At 47.0% G+C, this 22,328-nt stretch overlaps 3 protein-coding genes across 3 annotated transcripts; 2 read left to right on the plus strand and 1 right to left on the minus strand.

Annotated features, from left to right (window-relative positions):
• Positions 1–4,081: 4,081 nt before the first annotated feature.
• CCL8 (C-C motif chemokine ligand 8) lies at positions 4,082–6,142 on the plus strand. The gene is made up of 3 exons (XM_003996558.4): positions 4,082–4,236; positions 5,056–5,173; positions 5,582–6,142. The coding sequence occupies exons 1-3, from the start codon at positions 4,161–4,163 to the stop codon at positions 5,685–5,687; spliced, it is 300 nt and encodes a 99-aa protein (XP_003996607.1). The 5' UTR covers positions 4,082–4,160; the 3' UTR covers positions 5,688–6,142.
• An 8,551-nt stretch (positions 6,143–14,693) lies between these two features.
• On the plus strand, positions 14,694–16,587 carry LOC101099760 (C-C motif chemokine 13). The gene is made up of 3 exons (XM_003996569.5): positions 14,694–15,233; positions 15,793–15,907; positions 16,349–16,587. The coding sequence occupies exons 1-3, from the start codon at positions 15,158–15,160 to the stop codon at positions 16,452–16,454; spliced, it is 297 nt and encodes a 98-aa protein (XP_003996618.1). The 5' UTR covers positions 14,694–15,157; the 3' UTR covers positions 16,455–16,587.
• Positions 16,588–18,305: 1,718 nt separating this feature from the next.
• CCL1 (C-C motif chemokine ligand 1) lies at positions 18,306–22,019 on the minus strand. The gene is made up of 3 exons (XM_003996570.3): positions 21,428–22,019; positions 20,112–20,223; positions 18,306–18,731 (listed from the first exon to the last, which is right to left on the minus strand). Exons 1-3 carry the CDS (start codon positions 21,501–21,503, stop codon positions 18,635–18,637), a joined length of 285 nt encoding a protein of 94 aa, XP_003996619.1. The 5' UTR covers positions 21,504–22,019; the 3' UTR covers positions 18,306–18,634.
• Between the last annotated feature and the right edge of the window lie 309 nt (positions 22,020–22,328).

Raw genomic sequence — 22,328 nt, forward strand, 5'->3', positions numbered from 1 at the left:
AAATTGCATAATCAGAGTGACTTGCCAGCTAAGAACTCTGAACTCCCTGTAGAATTAGGAGCCTGCTGCTCTTTGGCATATCAACACTGGGATCTGACCTCCATCTCTTCTGAGACCCCACAACATTCCATTCTTCTGGTTCATGGCAGGACGTCACTTCTCTGTTTCCAGGAGACTCTTCTTCTTTCTTCATCTAAAGTGTAGGCATTTCGGGAGGCCTGTCTTTATCACATATCTTTGTTTGGAAATGGTTTTGGAGGGAACTGGTACAAAAGACCAAGAACTACATTTTGAGTTCCTTTCTAGCTTGTTCTAGACAGAACACTCATTTTATTTGACTATTGCTAATGGCTACCTTATTGCACGTATTACCATACGCCACTCACTCTGCAAAGTAAATTTTCAGTGTTAGGTAGTTTAATATTCTCAATAAACTTCATTTCCATATAAGAAAAACAAAGAATAGGTAAATAATTTGAAATACAAAGAAATTAGATGACTTGTGCCTTCTCTGACATAGATATTAACTAGTAATCCTAGTATCTAAATCCAGACTTTTAACTACCATGCTGTACTGTCTTTCCTAGGGCTGACAGCTGAAAACACTTGTCTGCAAGTTCCTGGCATCCCAGCCTCTCTGGTTTCTGATTGGATCATTTGCAGATAATCATACATAAATTAAGTTACAGAAGAGCTTAAATATGATTTAACCCTAGAAAAGAAACTATGTTACATGGGAAGTACCAATCCCCACTGTTGTACCCATGGCAGACATCAATAATCAATCATGACTTTACATTCAATACTCAAATGAAGGCTTATTGTTTATTTGTTTTCCCAACAAACCTTTCTGGTCACCTACCATAAATCCATCAGGTTAATACATGATTGAAAACTATTTACCATCCCTGAACTTTTCAAAAATCCATACTTTATAGATGAGGACAATGAACCTCAGAGTCAAGATTAGTTCATGGTCACATTGGTCAAGTCATTAGCTAGTTATTGGCTAAATCAGGATTAGACTCAGGACATGCCATTTCTTTCTATTCATTTGATTATTCCTTTTTGATTCCCAAGAACTATGATTTCCACCATTATTTCTGTCATTTGTTTATAGATGCATTTTCCATACGAAGACTGCTCAGAGGAGAAATTAAAAATGAGGTCTTCAGGGTATTTTGTAAGACAATGATTTTATTTCCAAATTAAAAATATAAGCAAATTTGACCTGTTAGCCTACACAGCCCCATAGAGATCAGTGATACATGGTATATCTGGCAGGGGGACTGTCCCCAAAGTGATCAAAATCCTGCCATCCCTGAAGAACCAAAAGAAAACTATAGACCATCTTATGAACATAGATACAAAATACTCCACAAAATATTAACAAATAGAATTCAACAATGTATGAAAAGAATTACACAACATAATCAAGTGGGGTTTACTCCAAGTACACAAAGATATCAATATGATGATACCAATAGAAAGCATTTGACAAAATCCAACACCCATTCATGAAAAAACTTTCAGCAAACTAGGAATAAAGAGATGTGTCCTCAACTTAATAAAGACCATCTACAACAGGCCTACAGCTAACATCATATTTACTGATGTAGAAACAATGAAATGATATTCTTAATCATGAAAAAATGCTTTTCCCCTAAGACTGGGAACAAGGCGAGGATGTTCCCTCTAACCACTCTTATTCAAAATACTGGAAGTCCTAGCTAATGCAATAAGACAAGAAAATAAACAGGTATACAAATTGAGAAGAAATTGGGAAAAAAAGGTCTTTGTTTGTAAAAGACATAATTGTCCATGTAGGAAAAGAAACACACACACACACACACGCACATACCTCCTGCACAAAAAAGCAATTATAGCAAGGTATCAAGCTACCAAGTTAATACATAAAATTCAATTATTTTTCCACATACCAACAACAATTTCAACTTGAAATTAATAGCACAATACTATATATATTAGGACTAAAATATAAAGTACATTAGAATGAATCTAAGAAAATATGTATAATATCAATATGTGGAAAACTACAATAATTTTAATGAAAGATTAAAGAACTAAGTAAATAGAGATCCTATGTTCATGGATAGGAAGAATCAATATTGAAGAAGCAAAGATAATTCAATAGAAAAGGAAATCTTTTCAACAAATGGTTCTTGTCATCCACATGCAAAATAAAATAAAATAAAATAAAATAAAATAAAATAAAATAAGAAGAATATAGATACAGATCTTATACCTTTCACAAAAAGTAACTCAAAATGGATCATAGTCCTCAATGTAAAATTCAAATCTATGAAATTCTAGAAGATAACATAGTAAAAAATTGAGATGACTTTGGGTTTGGTGATGACTCTGTAGACACAACACGAAAAGCCTGATCCATGAAATTAATAAATTAATAAGTTGGACTTCATTACAATGAAAAACTTATCCTGCATGAAAGACACCATTAGGAGAAGACAAACCATAGACTGTGAGAAAACCTTTGTGAAATACACATCTGTTAAAGGGCTTGTGTCCAAAACATACAAAGAACACTTAAAACTCAATAATGAGAAAACAAACAACCCAATTTAAAAATAGTGACAGGCCTCATCAGAGACACCCACCAAAGAAAATATGCAAATAGAAAATTGGCATATGAAATATATTCAACATCATATGTCATTAGGGAATTGCAGATTAAGACAATAAGAAACAACTACCCACCCAGGAGAGTAGCTAAAATCCAAAATATTGACAATAGCAAATGCTGGCGAAGATGCAGAAAACAGGAATTCTCATTCTTTGCTAGTGAGAATGAACAATGCGTTGTACAGCCACTTTGGAAGACCCTTTGTCAGCTTCTTACAAGGCTAGACATAGTCTTACCATATCATCTAGCAATCACACTCCTAGATATTTACCCAAATGACTTGAAAATTTATGTCCACATAAAGGCCTGCACAAGAATGTTTACAGCAGCTTTATTCATAATCACCCCAAACTGGAAGCAACCAAGATGTCCCTCAATAGAGGAATGGTTAAATAAACTGATACACACATATGATAGAATACTATTCAGCAATAAAAAGAAATGAACCATGAAAAGACACAAGGGAAGCTTAAATGCCTATTTCTAAGTGAAAGCAGCCAATCTGAAAAGACTACATACTGTATGGTTCCAACTGTATGACATTCTGTAAAAATAAACATATAGAGATATTATAAAGATCAGTGGTAGCCAGAGATTTGGGAGGAGGAGCACAGGGGAGTCTCAGGGCAGTGGGATTTCCACATGATACCGTAATGGCAGATACATGAGGGGAGGCGAGTAGAAGAGGTCAGTGGTTTGCAAACCTAGCTCCTTCCCTTCCCTCTCCACCCCTACCCCACTGTATGTAAACAAAGGGAACTGAAGGTCTTTCTCAAACAGACCCATTCTACCTGCATGAAATATTGAGTTTCTCCTTATGATTTCACTGGAAAGAAACTTTAGTGTCTAAATAACATATTTGGAAACACCACCCTACAAGATCAGTATGTGCTGTCCAATTCTCATGCCCCATAACATAAGATTCCATGGCATCAAAACTTGAAGATTTTCCCGGATTCCACCATTCTGCCAGGGTTCTATCAGGCTACCTGTGTGGGGTTCTACAGGAGCTTGACTAGTTTAGGATGCCAGGGACCTGAGTCTGATGGAAAGTACAGCCAAAGACTTAAAGCCCAGTCTCAGGCCTCCTGGGCCCCAGAGAGGGCCAGATCTTTGATTGTCTTCACTTCACTATGACTTCAGCTTCTATTCTTCCTTTCCAACAGAACATTTTCCATTTCAAACATTTCCATTTCCTTAACATTCCATTGAGGTCACTTCCTGTATTTCTCTTGGTACAACGACATACCCTTTCACCTCTACTCCACATAGTCTAAGTGAATGATAGAAACTGTTCAGCTTCCTTCTTCCAGCGTTTGGAAATCACCCCCAGGATCTGGTGCCTACTAAGCATATTCAAAGTCTTACTTCATGCCCCCGCCCACACACTCTGCTCTCTATAAAAGACAGGCAGGGTGTCCAGAGGAACAGCGAGGCTGAAACCAACCCAGGAACTTCCATCTCTCACACCCAAGTTCCTGTGCTTCCCTCTGCCATGAAGGTCTCCGCAGTGCTTCTGTGCCTGCTGCTCACAGTGGCCACCTTCAGCATCCAGGTGCTTGCTCAGCCAGGTAAGGCCCTCTCTTCCTAAGGCTTACCATTTTAACTGTTGTAGGTACTACCATCCCAGCATGCTTGCTGCATAGCCTACATTACAGAGATGGAGAAAGTGAAACCAACAGCAGAGATAAAAAGAGCTGTCATGGCACAATTAGCCAGAACCAGAACCAGATGCCCAGGCCACTGAGGCCAGTCCCCATGGTCCTTCCTGACACCAGCTGGAGAAGAGACACTAAATGCAGCCACTACCTCAATGACCCTTACATTGTTTGGGGATGTGACACAGAAGGAAGGACCATTTCTCATTGTGGATGTGAAGAACATTTCAGGCAGTAGTGCAGAGGAAAAAAATTAGTGCTTGGGGTTTCAAATTTTGAATTACAGCCAGCCATGTAAGAATAATAAGGACCCAGGGGCCTCTCAGCATGTGACCCAGGTTGGCTTTAGAGCCCATGGGGACAGAAAGCTGGGAAGCAAGTTCTTAGAACTTATCTTTTTGGTGTCAGTGGTTTTGGATCAGTGGATCCTCCTAATGGCACTACCGGATTAGTCTTGTCACTTGAGGTTTCTCCATTCCAAGTCAACAATGAGGGTCCCCAGACTCCCAAAGAGGAAACTGACTCCTGGGCACCATTTCATCTGTGGAATGTGAACTAAGGCACTGGACTTGGGAGTGCCCAGTGTTCATTGGAACTTGTATGTTTGTTTTGTCTTCTCTACCTGCTTTTCCTAGCTTCCTAGCTAGCTTTTCCTAGCTTCTCTACCTGCCTTTGCAAATGAATGCTTATGATGCATTATAACTGTATCATTCTTTGCAAAATGTTTTTCAGGTTCAGTTTCCATCCCAATTACCTGCTGCTTCAGTGTGGTCAAAGGGAAGATCCCTATGCAGAAGCTAGAGAGCTACACAAGGATCACCAACATCCAGTGTCCCCAGGAAGCTGTGATGTGAGTAGATCATGCCCTGGAACCCTCCACCAAAAGTTCTATCTGAGTTACATACAAGGGAAAGATATCGGGATGCATGTCCAAATGAGTCAGATAAATATACCATCTAATCCAAAGGAACTTTTACCCCATGGAGAAACTGAGCTCACGGGAGGGAATCCATACTCTATCCAGGCTAACCTTCTGGGAGCTTGGCCAGATCATCCAAGTTCTTTCAGCCAGGAACCTGAGGGCTTCCCCTGGGACAAGAGCACAGTTTCCTTTTGAGGACTTTTCCTCCCCCACCTGTCCCCATCCAGCCCCCTCACCCAGAGAGAAAAAGCTGCTCAGGTTTAGCGTCCAACAGGCCACATTCCTGGACAAAATCCTCAAGGTGCTCCATCTAACTGCCCTCTCTTCCCTCCACAGCTTCAAGACCAAAACATCCAGAGAGATCTGTGCTGACCCCAAGCAGAAGTGGGTCCAGGATTTCATGAAGCGCCTGGACCAAAAGTCCCAAACCCAGAAACCTTGAACCTTTATACCCAGACTGGAGAGACAGAGCCTGAAGAAAACCTTATTTATTTTCCCCCAACCCTCCCCAAGGGCAGAGTGATATTATTTTTTTACAATCCCGACAATAGCACTTTGTATAATAATTTAAAGCACATTTCTTAAATATTATTTAACTATATTTAAGTTATTGATGTTTTGACTTTGTCTGATATAAATGTTAGCAAATGTAAAGTATAAAATCTGGTGGCATGTTTTCTTTCCTGTGAACTCAGTCAAGTTCATGGCAGGATGTCATTGTTCTCCCTCCAACCTGCCTACAGTATTGTCAGGTCCTTCCATGGATCATCAGAGTGAAACACTTCCGAATTCTTAGAAAGTCAATGCTCCTGTACTGCTGTGTAGTGTTGTTGAAATTAATGTTATTGAATGACTATATGGCATTTTCAAAGAAAAAAATATATGACTTTAAACTTGTTCTTTTTTTAATGTTTATTTATTTAGTTTTGAGAAGGAGAGAGCACAAGCAGGGGAGGGACGGAGAGAGGGGGACACACAGAATCTGAAGTAGGCTCCAGGCTCTGAGCTGTCAGCACAGAACCTGACGCGGGGCTCGATCTCATGATCCGTGAGATCATGACCTGAGCCGAAGTTGGACGCTCAACTGACTGAGCCACCCAGGTGCCCCTAAACAACTTGGTCTTATTTTTCATGGGGTAACATTTAGCTAGGAGGAAGAAAATGGCAGCAATGGCTGGCAATTTAGGGTTTGGGGGCCATCCTCTAAGAAGTATTTTAGATTCAACTGAGGTTCAGGGTGTTTCAGCCTTTGGCTCCAGTCTCTAACATCACCTTCACATTTCTTTTCTCATCACACCTCCTTTTGTCTGGTATCTCTCTTGCTTCAAACTTTTCTCCATAACCCCAACTTTTATCTAATTAATCCTCAAACCCAGACTATTGTCCTAGTAGTGAAACTAGAGGAAACTAGATGTCTATAACCTAGAAGCTCTTTCAAGGCTTTTCGTTAAAAAATCTTCAACAGGACTGGTCTTGAATGGGAATGGCATGCAATGGGAAATGAAAAGATTCTTCAGAGCTGGTACAAGAGGGGGAGGAAGAGAATGGATGGAGGGGGAAATCCCATCTGGCTGGACTCTGGAAAAACAAGATGCACTAAAAGTTTTGGAAATAGGAGTGAAGGACAGTGTCACATTCCAAGATGCACATGAGGAAGAATGACCTGGTATCTGAGTATGGGGTCGGAGTAAGTGAGGGAGGGCCTGAGGGCAGGCAGGCCACTGTAATGGTACAGGGGAGGTGAAGCAGGCTGGGAGTGGGGGTGAGGTTAGGTAGAATGGGCAAGATGGAGTGGTATGTTAAATGTTGGAGAGGGAAAGCATTTGACCTGGAACATAGACCTTCTCTTACAATCTCATAAGGCAACTATTTAGAGACAGCTGGTGCCCTTGAGACACAGAATTAAGCTATCTCCAGCCCCAATCTCCCAAAATTGCAAGCATCTGTTTGAAGGCATGGGACTTCCTTTCCTTAATAGTCTCTTAGTGTCAAGATTGTTTTGTACTTTGTGAGCATGGCTGGCTCCATTTTCAGACATGAGGCCCACCATAGTAAGGCACAAAGACCAGACCGCTCCCTGAGGGAAAGAGGACTATTGTTCCACTGACCCAGCTCTGCAGGGCCTGTAATTTGTGATCACGTGGAGGGATACGACAATCTGAGTACACTTGGAAGCATGGCACTTGGGATCTGGTCCCAGAACTCACCCTGACTGTATGTCACTTAGGACAATTGGATCTCTCTCTCCGGCATTAAGATGCCCCATACAAAATGGGAGGTTGTGCTGTTTCACAGGCAGAAAGTGAGGGGACCTGGCAGATGACCTCACAAGCCCCCTCCATGTCTCTTGGAATCTTGGCCATGCCTGTTAGCTAAGGTAGATTGGGGAAGTAAAGCACCCAGGATTAAAACCATTGAGCCAGGGGCACCTGGGTGGCTCAGTTGGTTAAGCATCCAACTTCGGCTCAGGTCATGATCTCGCAGTCTGTGAGTTCAGGCCCCACATCGGGCTCTGTGCTGACAGCTCAGAGCCTGGAGCCTGCTTCAGATTCTGTGTCTCCTTCTCTCTCTCTGCCCCTCCCCAACTCATGCTCTGTCTCTCAAAAAAATAAACATTAAAGTATATATATTTTAAAAAACAAACATTGAGCCAGCCAGGAGCCTAGCCTATTACAAGTCAGATATATCACCTGTCTAAAAACCAGCTTTCCACTAAAGTCCAAGGTAGCACAGTCAAGCCCAGGGACAATAAGCAGCTGAGTATCAGCTGGGTGAGAGGAGCACTTCTGGCCACAAGAGCTCCATCCATTTCTCACCTCTCTTCCACAGCCTCAAGGACAAGCTGGCTGATGACGTCTGGGACCAGGGTTTCATGAAATAGCCTGACCACAAATCCAATTTCCAATGTAAGAAGACACAGCCTAGAATGACACCCAGGCCACAATCAAAACACAATCCATTTGTTTCCCCTGAGCTTTGCCCAGCTAGCTGCACTCCAGGACTGTGTCATCATATTTCAACTTACAACGAATTTTGTTCACAACATTAAACATAAACACATAAGTAATGTGTCATCTCATTTAAGTTATTGATGTTTTACACGGCCTAACTTGAACATTAGTGCTTTGGAAATCCACATCCTTATAGTGATTGGTTAGTATCTGTGAACCCGACTTATTCCCTTGTCAACTAGGAGTGAGGACTGGGGAGGTCACTTGAAGATGATGGCCATCCTCTTGGGCACACCTCTGATTTCACCCTCAGGTCACAGCTTGCCTCAGGCTGTGATTCACTTCAGTCTCTCCACATATGCTGCCAGTGTCCTCCTCACTTCTTGCTTTCTGCCCACAGGCTCCTCTTTGTGTGCCTTCTCAGGTTGGGATTTGGCTCAGCCTACACATTCACCCAAGGCTCAGAAGTGTGGGAGAGGGAACACAGGGTAACAATCTACTGCCAATGAAGAGTGGAGGCAGTAGTTCACACACTCCTGCCACCCTTCTTTCCAGTGGTGGATTCTGGGAGCCATTCCATAGGCGTCTCAGGTAGTCCCAGGGGAATCAGTCCCCACTATCCTCTATGCTGACCTGGATTATGCATACTTGTGTTGGCTTCTCCTCCTTCTCCACCTCTGCCACCTGCTCAGCCCTGATCCCTGGGATCCTTGATCCCTTTCCATTGATCACTTCCAAATGAACTATCTGTACACAGGTCCTCGTCTAAGGCTCTGTCTTATTGAGTCATGGCTTCATACAGTCAGTATTTGTTCTCCTTTCCTTTGGTCAATGGCTGGATCTCAACAGACAAGTTCACTGGCTCAGGGCCAGGCATTTAGCTGGAAATTTGGTTGGGGTTTTCACCTGGGCTGGGGCTAGGACCAGAATCAGGGACTTGCCCAGTGTGCTCTTTGGGACCAGGGCTCGGACAAGACCGTGAACTTGACCAGCATATTTGGTAGGACTGGGTCCAAGAAGGTGGCCCACAATTCAGGGCCAACAAGATTGGGACTAAGTTAGCTACATAACTAGGAGAATGTTGACATAGAGAAGGGTGTAGAAAATAAGCAAATATATTGCAGATAACAGAAGTCAAGCCACTTATTGTTGGAGAAATTTCCATAGACAAAACATAGGAATGTCAGAAAGCTAGGGGGAAAAAGCATGTTGTGTTGGCCTGAAATTGGAAGTATTGTTGCAAATGTTAGGATTTACAGGTAGATGACAGATGATAGATAGATAGATAGATAGATAGATAGATACACACAGAGGTAGATAAATACAGAGGTAGAATGTAGATGATAGATAAATAGATGATTGGTGATTGATAGAAATACACACAGAGATCATAGGATATGTGTACGTTGAATATATGCTCACCCACCAAACCTTTTTCAAATCTGCCAAATATTTTCCAAAACTATGGTGCTAATTTACATCCACTCCCACCCACCAGCAATGTATAAGGACTAGAGTTGCTCCACATTTGGTGTTGCAACACTTCTGTCAATTCTTTTTAAGTTAGCCATTCTGATTATGAGTATAACTTCCCATAATCCACATAGTAGTGGTTTAAAATTTCATTATATTCATGACTGCTGAGGTTGAGCATCTATTCAAATATTTGTTGGATGTCTTCTTTCATGAACCCCAGGCCATGCTTTTTGTCCATTTTTGGTAATGCTTAGATTTAGATTTTGTCCATTTGTAGATTGGCTGTCTTTTTAATCATAAATTAATAGAAGTAACTTCTGTATTCCTAATAGGAATCTTTTGTCAGATGTGTAAATTGAAACACCTCTCATAATCTGTGGTTTTTCTTTCCACTCCCTTAAATATGCCTTTTGATGAAATAAGCTTCCTAATTTTAATACGGTCCATTTATCAAAATGTTCCTCTATGATTTGTCCTGTTTTCTGTAAAGCATCCATTCAGAACAAGGTTTGGTCCCATGTGGAATTTGTATGGGCTGGAAGCACAATTTAAGTCAGGCCTCACATGATTCCTGTTGGGGGCCAAATGGAAGGAATAATGTTGCAGGTGGATGGGATATTATAAGTGAATGTGGAGATAGGAGAGAAGGAGGTGTGAAGGAAGGAGTAAGCAAGCGGTTTTGCACTGTTTGCGGGGGGATGGAGGGACTTCCCTCCTCTGGTGCCACAAGGGTGCTAATCACTTCCTCTGCAGGCTTGCCTTTCTCTGGAGAGACCAGCCTGGGGGGCAAAGAGTGCCAGTTAGTGCTGGCTCACTCCCTTCCCATTGACTGCCATTCTAGCAGTCAAATATCCGTTCTGTAAAGTGGAAAGACTGTACTATCTCAATACTCCTGACAGCTTTGAAGAGTAAAGTGAGATGGACAGGGGGAAGCATAAGTACAGGGTGCTTCCTTGACTAGTTGTAGCTTTAAGCTGTGACAGATCAAGGCTTCCCAACAAGTTATTCCATGAGAATAGACTTCAATGGGTAAACCTCTGAAAATCACAACATGACATAGTGAAGCCAACTCCAGCATGTTCCAGTCTAAGACAGCAGGGCACTAAGATTGCCCAGGGCTACTGGACACTGCTTGCAGGAGGCTTGGGTCCTAAGACTCTACACAAGAAAATGATTCTAAAATTACAGGATTCTAAGTTCTGGGAAACTTATATCGTATAAAGATCATTGAGCTAGAAAAGAGGGAGCTGAACTTCTGCTCTAAACATCATTGAGTGAAACCCCAAGCCAATAGAGTTTCCATAAGCTCCCACTCTGACCAGGGAGCCTGGGTGAATTTTCAGGTATCCAGAGAATAGCGTCCATTTAGAGCCATCATCAAATAATCCCAGAAGGTCTCAGTATTTCTTTCCCTAGGGCAGAGTCACCCTGGTTATACGGCAGTAGGCTCCTCTGGGGAAGGCTTAGCAAAGATTTACAGTATAGACCTCTGAGTTTCCAGATTTAGCAAAAATACTGCCAATTGCATAGTTACACTAAAAAAATTGCTCACTGTTTATGTAAAACTCAAATTTAATCAACTGTCTTGTATTTCACCTGCAGCCTAGCATTGCAAGGGCCCTTCCTGGTCTTCCTGATCTGAAGATTTCAGGTCTATGAAACTGTTTAGATTTGATAACTGGGTAAGATGCCATGAATCAATGAATTCAAGTCCCATGAATACAGAGACTTGTATTGGGTTTCAAGAGGCCATGAATTCAAGTCCCATGGATACAGGGACTTGTACTAGGTTTCTGCCCATAAAACTTAGAATTTTCTGCCTAAAGTCAAGCAGTCCCTTAGTAAGCATCCCATCCATTTCACATCTAGGGATCTCATAACCACTGCCACTGATCCCTGCTGGCCAAAACACAGATTACCTCTCCAGCCCTGGGGCTCCTGGGGGGTAACTGTGCCCACCTTGTCTCTGCTGCTCAAGAAGCAGCACTGTCCAGCCTGTGCCATCCCAGATCCCACTCTTCCCAGTGGGATCCAGACTCAGATGTATCACAGCATGGTTCCCCAGCATGGGCCCCAGACCAGAGGCGTGAGCATCACTTGGTCACTAGTTAGAAATGGAGGTTGTTGGCACTGTGATGAGCACTTTCCATGGATTATCTTATTCAACTCTGACATCAAAGTGAGGTAATAACTAACCATCAGTTTCCTCTTAGAGGCTCAGAGAGGTAAGCGATTTACTCCAAATCACATAACCAGTCAATGGTGGATATAGGACTTGAAGCCATGACTGGCTGACTCCAGATCCCTGGCTCCTAACCCCACTCTCCTATGAGATATCATGTCCCGAAGCAGAGGGAAGGACAGACAGGAGTCCCTACAGTCAGGAGGGTTTGGATGTCCCTTCACCCACTCGATTTGTGGGTTCAGGGTGCATGTGTAGGAGTGGTCACTAATGGCAGAAGAACACACAAGACTCATTCCGTCCAATTTATTGACATAGGCGTACTTGCGGAAAATTAGGGATTTAATGTGTTAGCACAAGTACCTGGAAATGATGTTAATGCTCAGCCAGATTGGTTGATTGGAGTCTAGGCTTACAAAGAAGGCTGCAGTTAATTAATCTGTAATTCTGAGACTTCCCTGGGGTGTTAGGAAGGAGTCCAAAGGCTCAGAGAAGTGGATCTGTTGAAAGGGATCTACTTGCTCCCAGGGAAGGCCCTGGGATGCTTCTTTTGCCAAGGCTTTCTGGTGGCTTCACTAGAGATCAGAGATGGCTATGGGATGTGCTGTAACTCCATGGTTCCCAAACTTGGGTACACACCAGAATCACCCGCAGGGCTCATTGAAACACAGTCTGCCACACAACCTTACCCGTGATGATTTAAGCAACCATGATGCCAACAGACGCTCCTAAAATATATGAGCGACCCAATCCCAGAATCCCATGTGGAAGGACCATTTCCAGGAGCCATTTCTGGTACTGGGTCCAAACCTATGCCAGTGAGGGTCCTAATAAGGAATAGATAACACTTAAATTTGAGTGATCTGGGGATGGATTAGTAGAGGCTATTTAGCAAGATGTGGGCTGAATGTGGAGAAACCACAAGGGTGCATTAGTACTCTGAGGCTAGTAACAGTGTAGGAACTGACCCTTAACCCAAAGAGGAAAGGCCAGGGTATGCGCCCCCCTCCCTCCAGCCCCTGGAGAGAAGTGAAAGCCATTGAGTGAGGACTGCATCCATGCTGAGGCCCAGAAGAGGCAGCAGACCTCACCTTACTCTACTCCCTCTCTCACGCCCCAAAGGGCTCCCTAGTGCGCAAGCGCTGCCCACAGACGGCAGACCTGAAGTCCTACTCTAGAGATCCACATAGGTTGGCTTCCCAGGTCAGAGAAGAAGGTGGACCAGAAAGGAATGTGTGTCCGGGGGACAGGTTTCCTTTCTCGTGTGGTTCTTGACAAATTTTTGTGTCAAAGTTATGTAAGATGTACAACATGAGTTGGAGTGGGGGCGCCTGGGTGGCTCAGGTCATGATCTCACAGCTTATGGGTTCCAGCCCCATGTCAGGCTCTGTGCTCACAGTTCAGCCTATAGCCTGCTTTGGATTCTGTGTCTTCCTCCCTTTTGCCCCTTCCCCACTTGCTCGCTCTCTCTCTCTTTCAAAAATAAATAAACATTAAGTTAAAAAAAAAAACATGAGATGGAATGCACACTCTTTTGATATTCTCTGGAACAAAATTGTGAAAGATTAATCCATGGGATGCTTGAAGGAATTAGTTACGAAAGCCCTTGGAACCAGAGGATGTTTTGTAGGAGGATTTTCAATGACTGATTCCATTTTTTCAGTAGTTTTAGAATTACTCTTTTTTTTGGCAGTCTGGTAAGTTATATTTTTTAGGAAGTCATCCATTTCATCTAAATTAAAATTTCTGGCATAAGGGTCCAATTTTCCTTCTGGAGTCTACAGGCTCCAGGGTGACACCTCTCCCTTTATTCCTTCTGCTGGCTATCTGTGCCTTTTTGCATGTATGTTTGAGACAGACAGAGAGAAAGGGAGAGAGAAGGAGAGAGAGAGAGAGAGAGAGAGAGAGAGAGAGAGAGAGAGAGAGAGAGAGAATCTATAGCAGTCTCCACGCTCAACGTGGAGCCAGACTTAGGATTCGATCCAACAACCCCGGGATAATGACCTTAGCCAAAATCAAGAGTTGGACACTCAACAGACTGAGCCACTCAGGTGCCACTTTTTTGTATTTTTTTTCATGGTGAGTCTCAGGAGAGCATTAGCTTCGTTGTAGGTTCATCAAAGAACCGACTTTGAGCTCCATCAATCCTTTCCAGTATATATGATTTGATTTTCTATTTCACTAATCTTAGCTCTCTATTTCCATGCTTTTACCCTCATTGCACACAAGTGAAAAACAACTTGCTAGAGTGGAAAGACCCACAAGAATAGAAAACCTAGGGGAAAGCATTCCAGGCAGGTCCAAAAAGTAAGTAAGGTCTGGGAGCTGGGAAGAAGCATGGGGAACAGAAGGCTCAGGCCACGCCCCTTGGCAGGTGTTTTCCCAGAGTCCAAGCCCATTCCCCCTCCCACCGTGCACACGGGGATGTTCGCCCAAGCTCAAGCTCAGCCAGAAGCTCACTGCAGTGGGGAGCCAGGCCCAGAAGCAAGGACCCCACTTTGTTCTACTCTGCAACCGCCTTCTTGGCAACAGCTCTAGAAACTCAACAGTCCTCCCTGAAAACAGGGGTCCTGGACAAATCAGTGGACTTCAAGCCATATCTCTCTGGGCCTGAGTGGCAGAAGGGGGCACCAGTAGGTGACAAGAGGAGCCCTTGTCATCCATCAGAAGCTGGCTTTGATTGGTCTCAAGTACGAGACTTCCACATAAACCCGCCCGGAGGAAGACTTCTGCAGTTCAGTGGCAGTGATTATATGTAAACAGACCAGCTCTCTCTTCTGGTGCCGCCACTCACTTCCCACAAGACTTTGGGGCAAGTTACTTCATGTCTCCGCACCCCAGCATCTTCATCTGTAAATGGGCACGATGATACCGGTATACACCTCGTCAGGACTAGATACATCGCCCATGCAGAGCCCTCACACGGCGCTCTTTCTCTGGTTGCAGAGAAAGCCAGGCCCTGGAACAGCTCCTGGGAGCACTCACTATGGAGAGTGGTACCACGTCTGTCTTCCCACTTCCTCTCTGTGGCCTGGGCAGCTGGAAGGAAACAGTACCTGCCCTGCTGCAGCCACAGCTTCCTTCTTGAAATTCCTGGAAAACGCTGGTAGCCAACCCCCAGCTCAGCAGATTCAGGAGCGCCCTGCATCTCAACTTGACCATGGCGCGGCCCAGGCAGTCGTCCCTCTGGCGGCCCCTGCCCTCTCTGCTTCCTTATAAAAGGCAGGCAGGGCCACCAGCATTGCAGAGAGGCTGAGACCAGCCCAGAAAGTTCCAGATCTCACGCCCCAGCTCCCTGCGGTCATGAGGGTCTCCGCAGCGCTTCTGTGCCTGCTGCTGGCAGCTGCCGCCTTCAGCCTCCAGGCGCTCGCCCAGCCAGGTAAGCCCCTCTCTCCCTCCTTCCCGCCCTCTCTCCTTCTTTTCCTTTTCCTCTCCTCCTAGGAAGCCCAAAGCCAAAGTGTCCCACTTCTGAGCCTATCAGAGCCCTGGGAATCCTCAGAGCTTCACTTTAACGTCTAATTTTAAAGACAGAAAGCTGAAGACCAAGCTGGGGACAGAAGGGTCCTACACGTCCACCCCCAGCCATTGCAGAGCCAAGATAAAACCTAAGCCGTTCACCCCAAATCCAGGGCCTTTTTTTTGACCCTGGCAGACCTTCGCAAACTCGGCACATGGAGCACCAGAGCCAGGACCTGTCACACTGGCCTGCCCCTGTCTGCAATGACGTGTCTGCACCACACAGCTGAGAGAACCTTGAGCCACATGGTCCAGGTCTCACCCCACCTTGGGGCTTCGGGCAGGAGCACTGGACCTGGAGTGGATAAGATCCATTTCTGCCTCTTTCCTTTCCTGTCCCCAAAGATGCTTCCTGCCCCTATTCAAGCTGAGAAAAACCTAGCACCTCCGAAAAGGCTTTTTCTTTGTGACTTTATCTCTAGGTGCATTCAGTGCCCTGTTCCCTTGCTGTTTCACGTTTAACAATAAGAAGATCCCCTTGCCGAAGCTGACGACCTATCGAATCACCAGCAGCCACTGTCCCCAGACAGCTGTCATGTAGGTAGAAAAACGCTGCTCACCCGCTCCCTGACCCCACCCCACCCCACCCCACCTCATTCCCACATCCCCGCACCTGAAGTGCCACCCCAGAGGACAGGCATCAGACCAACCCGGGATCTTATACTCAGGGGGCACGATTTTACCAGACTGTGATTACACTGAAAACAGGCCCAGAGAGGGCTGTTTTCCCCCCCACACCCCCTCCCACCCCCGATCCCCGAATGGGCTTGCAATCTCACAGTTGCTTTGTCTGATGCCAGGCCAGCTTCTCCGGGGCCTCCAAGAACAGCTACTACCTCCAGAGTCCCCTTCTTTCCACACACCCCCCTCCCTCCTGTCCCGGGGAGGATCCCTCACCTGGAGCAGGTGGGCCACGCAGGGTTTAGAGCACAGTGAGTCCTCTCTGGATCTAACTGTGCAGCCCTCCTGCATCCACAGCTTCAGGACGAAGCTGGCCAAGGAGATCTGTGCTGACCCGAAGGAGAAATGGGTCCAGGAGTATGTGAAACAGCTCAGTCAAAAATCTCGTGCCCTGAAGCCTTGAACTCGTCCAGCCACACTAAGACCAAGCCAGAGTGTGAGAAACGACGATTTATTCACCTCCAGCCTGCCCGGCTATACCCTGGACTAATTTTACTGTAATTTTCAAACAGGGTGCTTTCCATATTGTGATGCAAAAAAAAAAAAAAAAAAAAAAAAAAAGTACCAGGTCTTAAGTAATATTTAATGTTATTTGAATTACTGCCGGCCTTGGGGTTGTTTTTAATATTGGTGATCTTTTTTTAAAGCAAGGCCTTGAGCCAGCTGCTTCCGGTCATAAGCCCCAGTTCCCTGACCTATAAGCTGCCAGCAGTGGGTCTGTCTCTGCCTAACTCCCCAGCCATTGTATGGGCTTCCAGATCTTGGGTTGCTGCGATCCGGGGAGGGGAAGACCTTGCGAATGTGAAGTGTAGCTAACTAGGTTAGTGCAGAAAGGAGAAGGCCATTGGTAAGATTGTGGTCTTGTTGCAGAAAACACATTTTGTTTAAAATCTCCTAAGGGTGTTTTCTTGGGGAAGCGTCACTTCCAACCAGTAGGGGGCGCTCCCAGGCTCATGTGGCTGGCGGAGGGCGCTGGAGGAATGCGCCGACCTGGGGAGGCCCTCGCGAGGTTGGTGGCTGGCCGACCTGGGCTCATCGGAGTGTCGCAGAGGGCCTGGATCAGCAGCCCAGCATGTTCTAGAACAATTACTCCGGCCCCAACATCAGCTTCTAACTGGTCTCTCTGCCACCATGCCTCCCCGCTCCAAGCGGTCCTCAGAGTAATACAGACACTACGTGCACCTGACCTCCAGGGGAAAACGAAATGACCCGGTCCTAGTTGGTAGCGACCCTGAAGGATGCCAGGGCGCAGTCACGGCAAAGATTCTTCTAGAGGAAGCACAGGATGGAAAGGAAGGGAGAGGGGCTGGAGTTTGGGGTTCCGGGGACGGAAGAGGTAGAGTCCTTTAGAAAGGAAGGTTGAGGCGGGGCTGTAGAGGGATTGGAATATCAAGGGGCTGGCGGGCGGGCGGAGTTTGGAGTCTGTTCTGAAGGCAGGAGGGAGGGGCCGAAGGCCTCAAGAGCCATAGAGAGGGCAGAGGCATGCCAGGGTGGGTGGCCTGTGACCCTGGGCTGGGGGGAGTTGGCAAAGGAGAGCTGAGAGCAACTTACTGCCCTGCGGTAGTCCTTACAAGAGAGGATGGGAGGAAGCAGGGCGGTCGTGGGGGCAGAAGGGAAGAGGCAGTTTAAGAAGAGTGGGCCAGACAGACACTGTGCTGCCAGGGAAAGGAGAGAGGCCTCTTTTAGAGCAGCCATGAGAACTCCCCTAAGGCCACTCCTTTAAGGGCGCCAACCCTGAGACCCAGAAGCCACACCCCTCCCTTGCTGTTCTCCCCGGAGTCCCACACTGCACCAGTCGGGGCCTGTGATTACCCCTTTGACAGGGACGGGGCCTCCGCTTCCCCTATGTGTCCACCTTGCATGCTGTGTCAGGCCGTCACTTGCCATCTTGGGACACACGGGAGCGTTCTGGCCTGAGAGGCAGGAGCCCCAGGCTCTACCACCAGACCTGACCCTGACTCGCTCTGTATCCTCTGGCCTATCTCTGTCCCTCTCCAACCCTCAGTCACCTCATCTGTAGAATGGGCCTAGCAACATCTTACAGGCGGATGACCTCACAAGATCCCCTCCAGCTAGGGCAGCTGTGACTTTGGGAACCCCAACCCTGAGTTCCCATTTTCTGCTTCACCGTGCCTTCCTCCCCGCCCCCCCCCCCCCGCCAAACCTGGAAGCAGAGAATCTACATCACTGTCCTGAATTAATGTTCCCCCCACGCCCCAAGAAAAGGCAGTCAGCTGAGACATGCAAGTCATTTATTGTCTCTGTTGATAAGAAGTCAATTCTTCTGGCACCAACCAGTCTTCCCCACCCCCACCCACCTGGCTCCTGGCCCCAGCTTCTCAGTGCCAATCAAGTTTGCATCCGAAATCCCTGTGGGATCCAAGAAGCCCAGGGAGGCAGGAATTGAAGATTCTAGCATTTAAATATATAAAGTGCAACAACATAGCTTATTAAGACTGAGTGAACCCTCTACGACCTTGCAAAGCTGGGCAGAAGGACGGGCATAGGGTCAGGGGCTGAGGCGGGAGACAGGTGAAGCCATGCGGTCTTCAGAGTCCAGTATGGAAGGAAATCCACTCGTGTTTACTTTAGCAGGCATGGTTTCTTGGACTTTAAAGATTGCTTAACCCATCGGGCTGTCGGCAAGACACAGGTCTCTCTGCCTCCCTTCAGCTTGATTCTGTGGGAAAAGAACAAAGGAGGAGCCCAATCACCTTGAGTTGCCCCCTGGGTGCCACACACAAGTCCCATCTCCCCCTCCTTGCTGCTGGGTTCCCCTAAGCTTCTCTCTCTGGGCCTGTAAAATGAAATTGTGGCATAAGACCTGCGGCTTGTACACTGGGAAGAACTCCCAAACCTCGGGAAGAGCTTATTCAACTGAGTTTCTCCCTTTTCTGGAGAGTGTGATTTGTTGTATTAGGGCGGGGTAAGGGCTACAGACACTCTGAGGATTAGCTAGTATGGAAATTTCCATCCTAGACTATCTATGAGGGCCCTCGATCCAACTTTTCATGTGTCTGTGTCCATCTGGAACCCTCAGTCATTGCTTTAGATTCACTGTGTGTGTGTGTGTGTGTGTGTGTGTGTGTGTGTTTCTTTTCTAACCTGCCCACCTCTTTAACTTGGCTGTTGTCCAACCAAACTATAGACCAATTCTAACTTTAATTATCTGGGTGACCTCAGACAAATATCTCTACTTCCCTGAACTTCACTGTTCATGATAATGAAAATGGGTGCCCCAAAAGGGTTAGCCAAGATCATATACGTGAATGCTTTCTAGATACTGAAAAGCGGGGGTAAGCTACCTCAGTCTAACTTTCTTTTTTTTTTTTTTTAATTTTTTTTTTCAACGTTTATTTATTTTTGGGACAGAGAGAGACAGAGCATGAACGGGGGAGGGGCAGAGAGAGGGAAACACAGAATCGGAAACAGGCTCCAGGCTCTGAGCCATCAGCCCAGAGCCCGACGCGGGGCTCGAACTCACGGACCCCGAGATCGTGACCTGGCTGAAGTCGGACGCTTAACCGACTGCGCCACCCAGGCGCCCCTCAGTCTAACTTTCTAATGACCCTATGATGCGACTGTCATCTTAACTCCATTTCACAGATAAGGAGTGCAGAGGAGTGCCCAGACAATGAGGTGCAGAAGAGTTACCCGCCCAAGGTCAACCAAGATTATAGGTTGGCAAATCCCGAGGCAGGAAATAATTGTGACCCCCTCACTTTTCCCACTACACAGTAATTCCTGGAGCTTTTAAGCAGTCCCTTCTTCTGGACATAAAATATCAGGATATAATACTTGGCGCCTTGGAGTTCCAAGAAACCCAAGTCACTGTGGGAGCGCAGGGGCATCCCTCCTGGCACCTGCTAAGAAGCGCGGCGCTCCCCCTGGCGCCCATGCTGGGCTCTGCACACCTAGATCTTGGCGGCCTGGCTCCAGGTTCAGAAACCAGAATCTGGTGGAGCATCGCCATCTAGCGTCTGCCATTCTAATTCCAGGTGGGCTGATTTCTGGTCCCTGGAGGAGGGAGTCAGGAACTGACCCAGGGAGGGCCACTCACATTAGACTACTGCGGGAGCACGCGGAGCTGGTGTTTTTGTAACACTGGATTCTCTGCGAGGAAATCTTCTTCTCCACAAACGTGAAGCAACAGTTGGAGGACGATACGTGCACTGGAAGAAAAACACACAAAAAAATGGTTTGCATCTATTTCTTAACCTGGACGTTGTTCCTTTTATCCAAGTGGTTAGAAACAAACAAACGAACAAACAAACAAAACATTTTGGGACAGGCCCAGGCTTGGGGACTACATCCAGCCCAGTGCAGTGCTGTCTCATCAGCCACCTAGTTCTGTAGGTAGGCAGAGGGTCAGGACATTGGGGTTCAGATCCCAGCTCCCTCCAATCCAGCTGTGTGGCCTTGACCAAGATGAGCCCCCATCTGGGCCCCAGACTTCCCATCTGTCAAATAGGACTTTTTGGACTGATTTTTAAGAAGCTTCCAGTTCTGACATCCCACCATGAGTGTATGGTTCTGGCCCAATATTTGGGTTCAAGGGCTCAGGACTCCATATTCTTGGGGCCCAGTGAGCCTGGTGCACACAGGACAACTGTGGTCTGTGGCTTTCGGTCAAGACTAAGAATGGTTCAAGGAGTTCAAACGGATGAGGTGACCAGGGAAGAGCTTTCAGGAACTGAGATGCTCTCCACCCCCTCTCTAGAATGCCCTTTACCCAGGCCCTCAGCCCTGTCCAGGCTCCACCCCCAACTCGGCCACTTTACACACTCTTTGCCACCCCCCACCCCCCAAGAGACTCAAATTCCAATCCTGGCTCCTTCCTCCTCGTTTCATTGTCTACGCAGCGTTTTTCAGGTGCCTGGAATTAGATCAGTCTTCTTTCCAGAGCCCCGAGGGCAAGCATTACCAATCCCATTTTGCCAGCAGGGAACGCAGAGTTTGAGAGGTAAAGTGACTGGCCTGAGTCACTGGGCCAACACTTGCCCGACAGTGACTAGCCACCCGTTCTAGTCTCAGTCCTGACTTTACACTCTGCCTGTTATCTGTTCCCCGGTAGAGGCAGGACCCAGTCCCTCCTCTGGGCCTCAGGCCTCCTGGCTTGCCTAAATAGCCTCAGAGCTCCCTGGATGAGGCAGGGCCTGCTTCGGCTGAGGCTGGCAGCTGAGCTGTGGCGCTGGCCTAAACACCTTCTCCCTCTGGCCCCTTGCCCCTACCACATCCAAGTCCTCCATTCACCCTCTTCAGGAAGAATTCTTCCAGGAGGAGGGGAGACAGAGGCCTTGAGTTCAGGGTGAGCCCTGCCCACAAGCCCAGAGCACCCTCCCCAAGGAGGAGCGTAGTGACGCCAACCACACTCACTGCTCCTGCTGTCCGCCTCGCGCAGCCACATCCCAGCCAGCAGCAGGCACACCAGGGCCACGGTGATGAGCTTCATCCTGGGGGGTCTGGCTCAGACCTCCTTGCAGCGGTCTCGATGTGTCTGGTGAAGCTAAGAGCTCTTCCCTGGCCCATGCTGCGGGGCCCAGAGCTTTTATTCGATGACCTGAGTGGGGTTTCCCAGCCCCTGGTGCAGAGGCGGGGAAGTCACAGGGAGGAGAGACGCTTACTCACGCCCAGTGACCACATGGAACACTCCTTTCCCCACCTCTCCTGGGTAGTGTGCAAGGTATGGGGAAACTTCTCCGAGTGCAGGAGCAGATAAGGATCTTGAGAAAATGAGTAGGAGCTGTCCCAGCTGAGTGGGAAGTGGAGACAGGAGAAAGGAAGTTGCCTGTTTGTGGCTTCTCTGACCCCACATCCTTCTGGCCCGGGCCGGAGCGGCTGGCCCGGGACATGGTGGAGAGGAGGGCCAGGGCTGAGGCATACCTGTGTTTTAGCCCCGTTCTGCAGGAGAGAAGTTGCACAAACTCACATATCCCAAGTCACACGTGCGCTGCAAGGTGGAGAGAGTGACACACGTCCCGAGGGTGTGCCATGAGAGGTAAATCTGCTATGTCACGTGCCTGGCCCAGATCGTTGCCATTGCTATTTTTTCAATCACTCAACACTCCTCAACAGCTTGCTCTGCCCTAAATCCTCAGGGAGCCCCAGGAACGACAGCTACCGCTAACGGGCGGTGCCTCATCTTGACCTGGCTGCCCTTAGACTCACGGATTAACAAGTAAAAGCCACACAGTGTGAGGCCTGCAGTGGATGTGCCATCTGGAGGGGGACGGGAAGGACCAGGAACTGCCCAAGGGCATCCAAAAGGCCACCCAGG

This window comes from Felis catus, chromosome E1 (assembly GCF_018350175.1).
Source record: "Felis catus isolate Fca126 chromosome E1, F.catus_Fca126_mat1.0, whole genome shotgun sequence".
In the NCBI taxonomy this organism is placed as follows: domain Eukaryota; kingdom Metazoa; phylum Chordata; class Mammalia; order Carnivora; family Felidae; genus Felis; species Felis catus.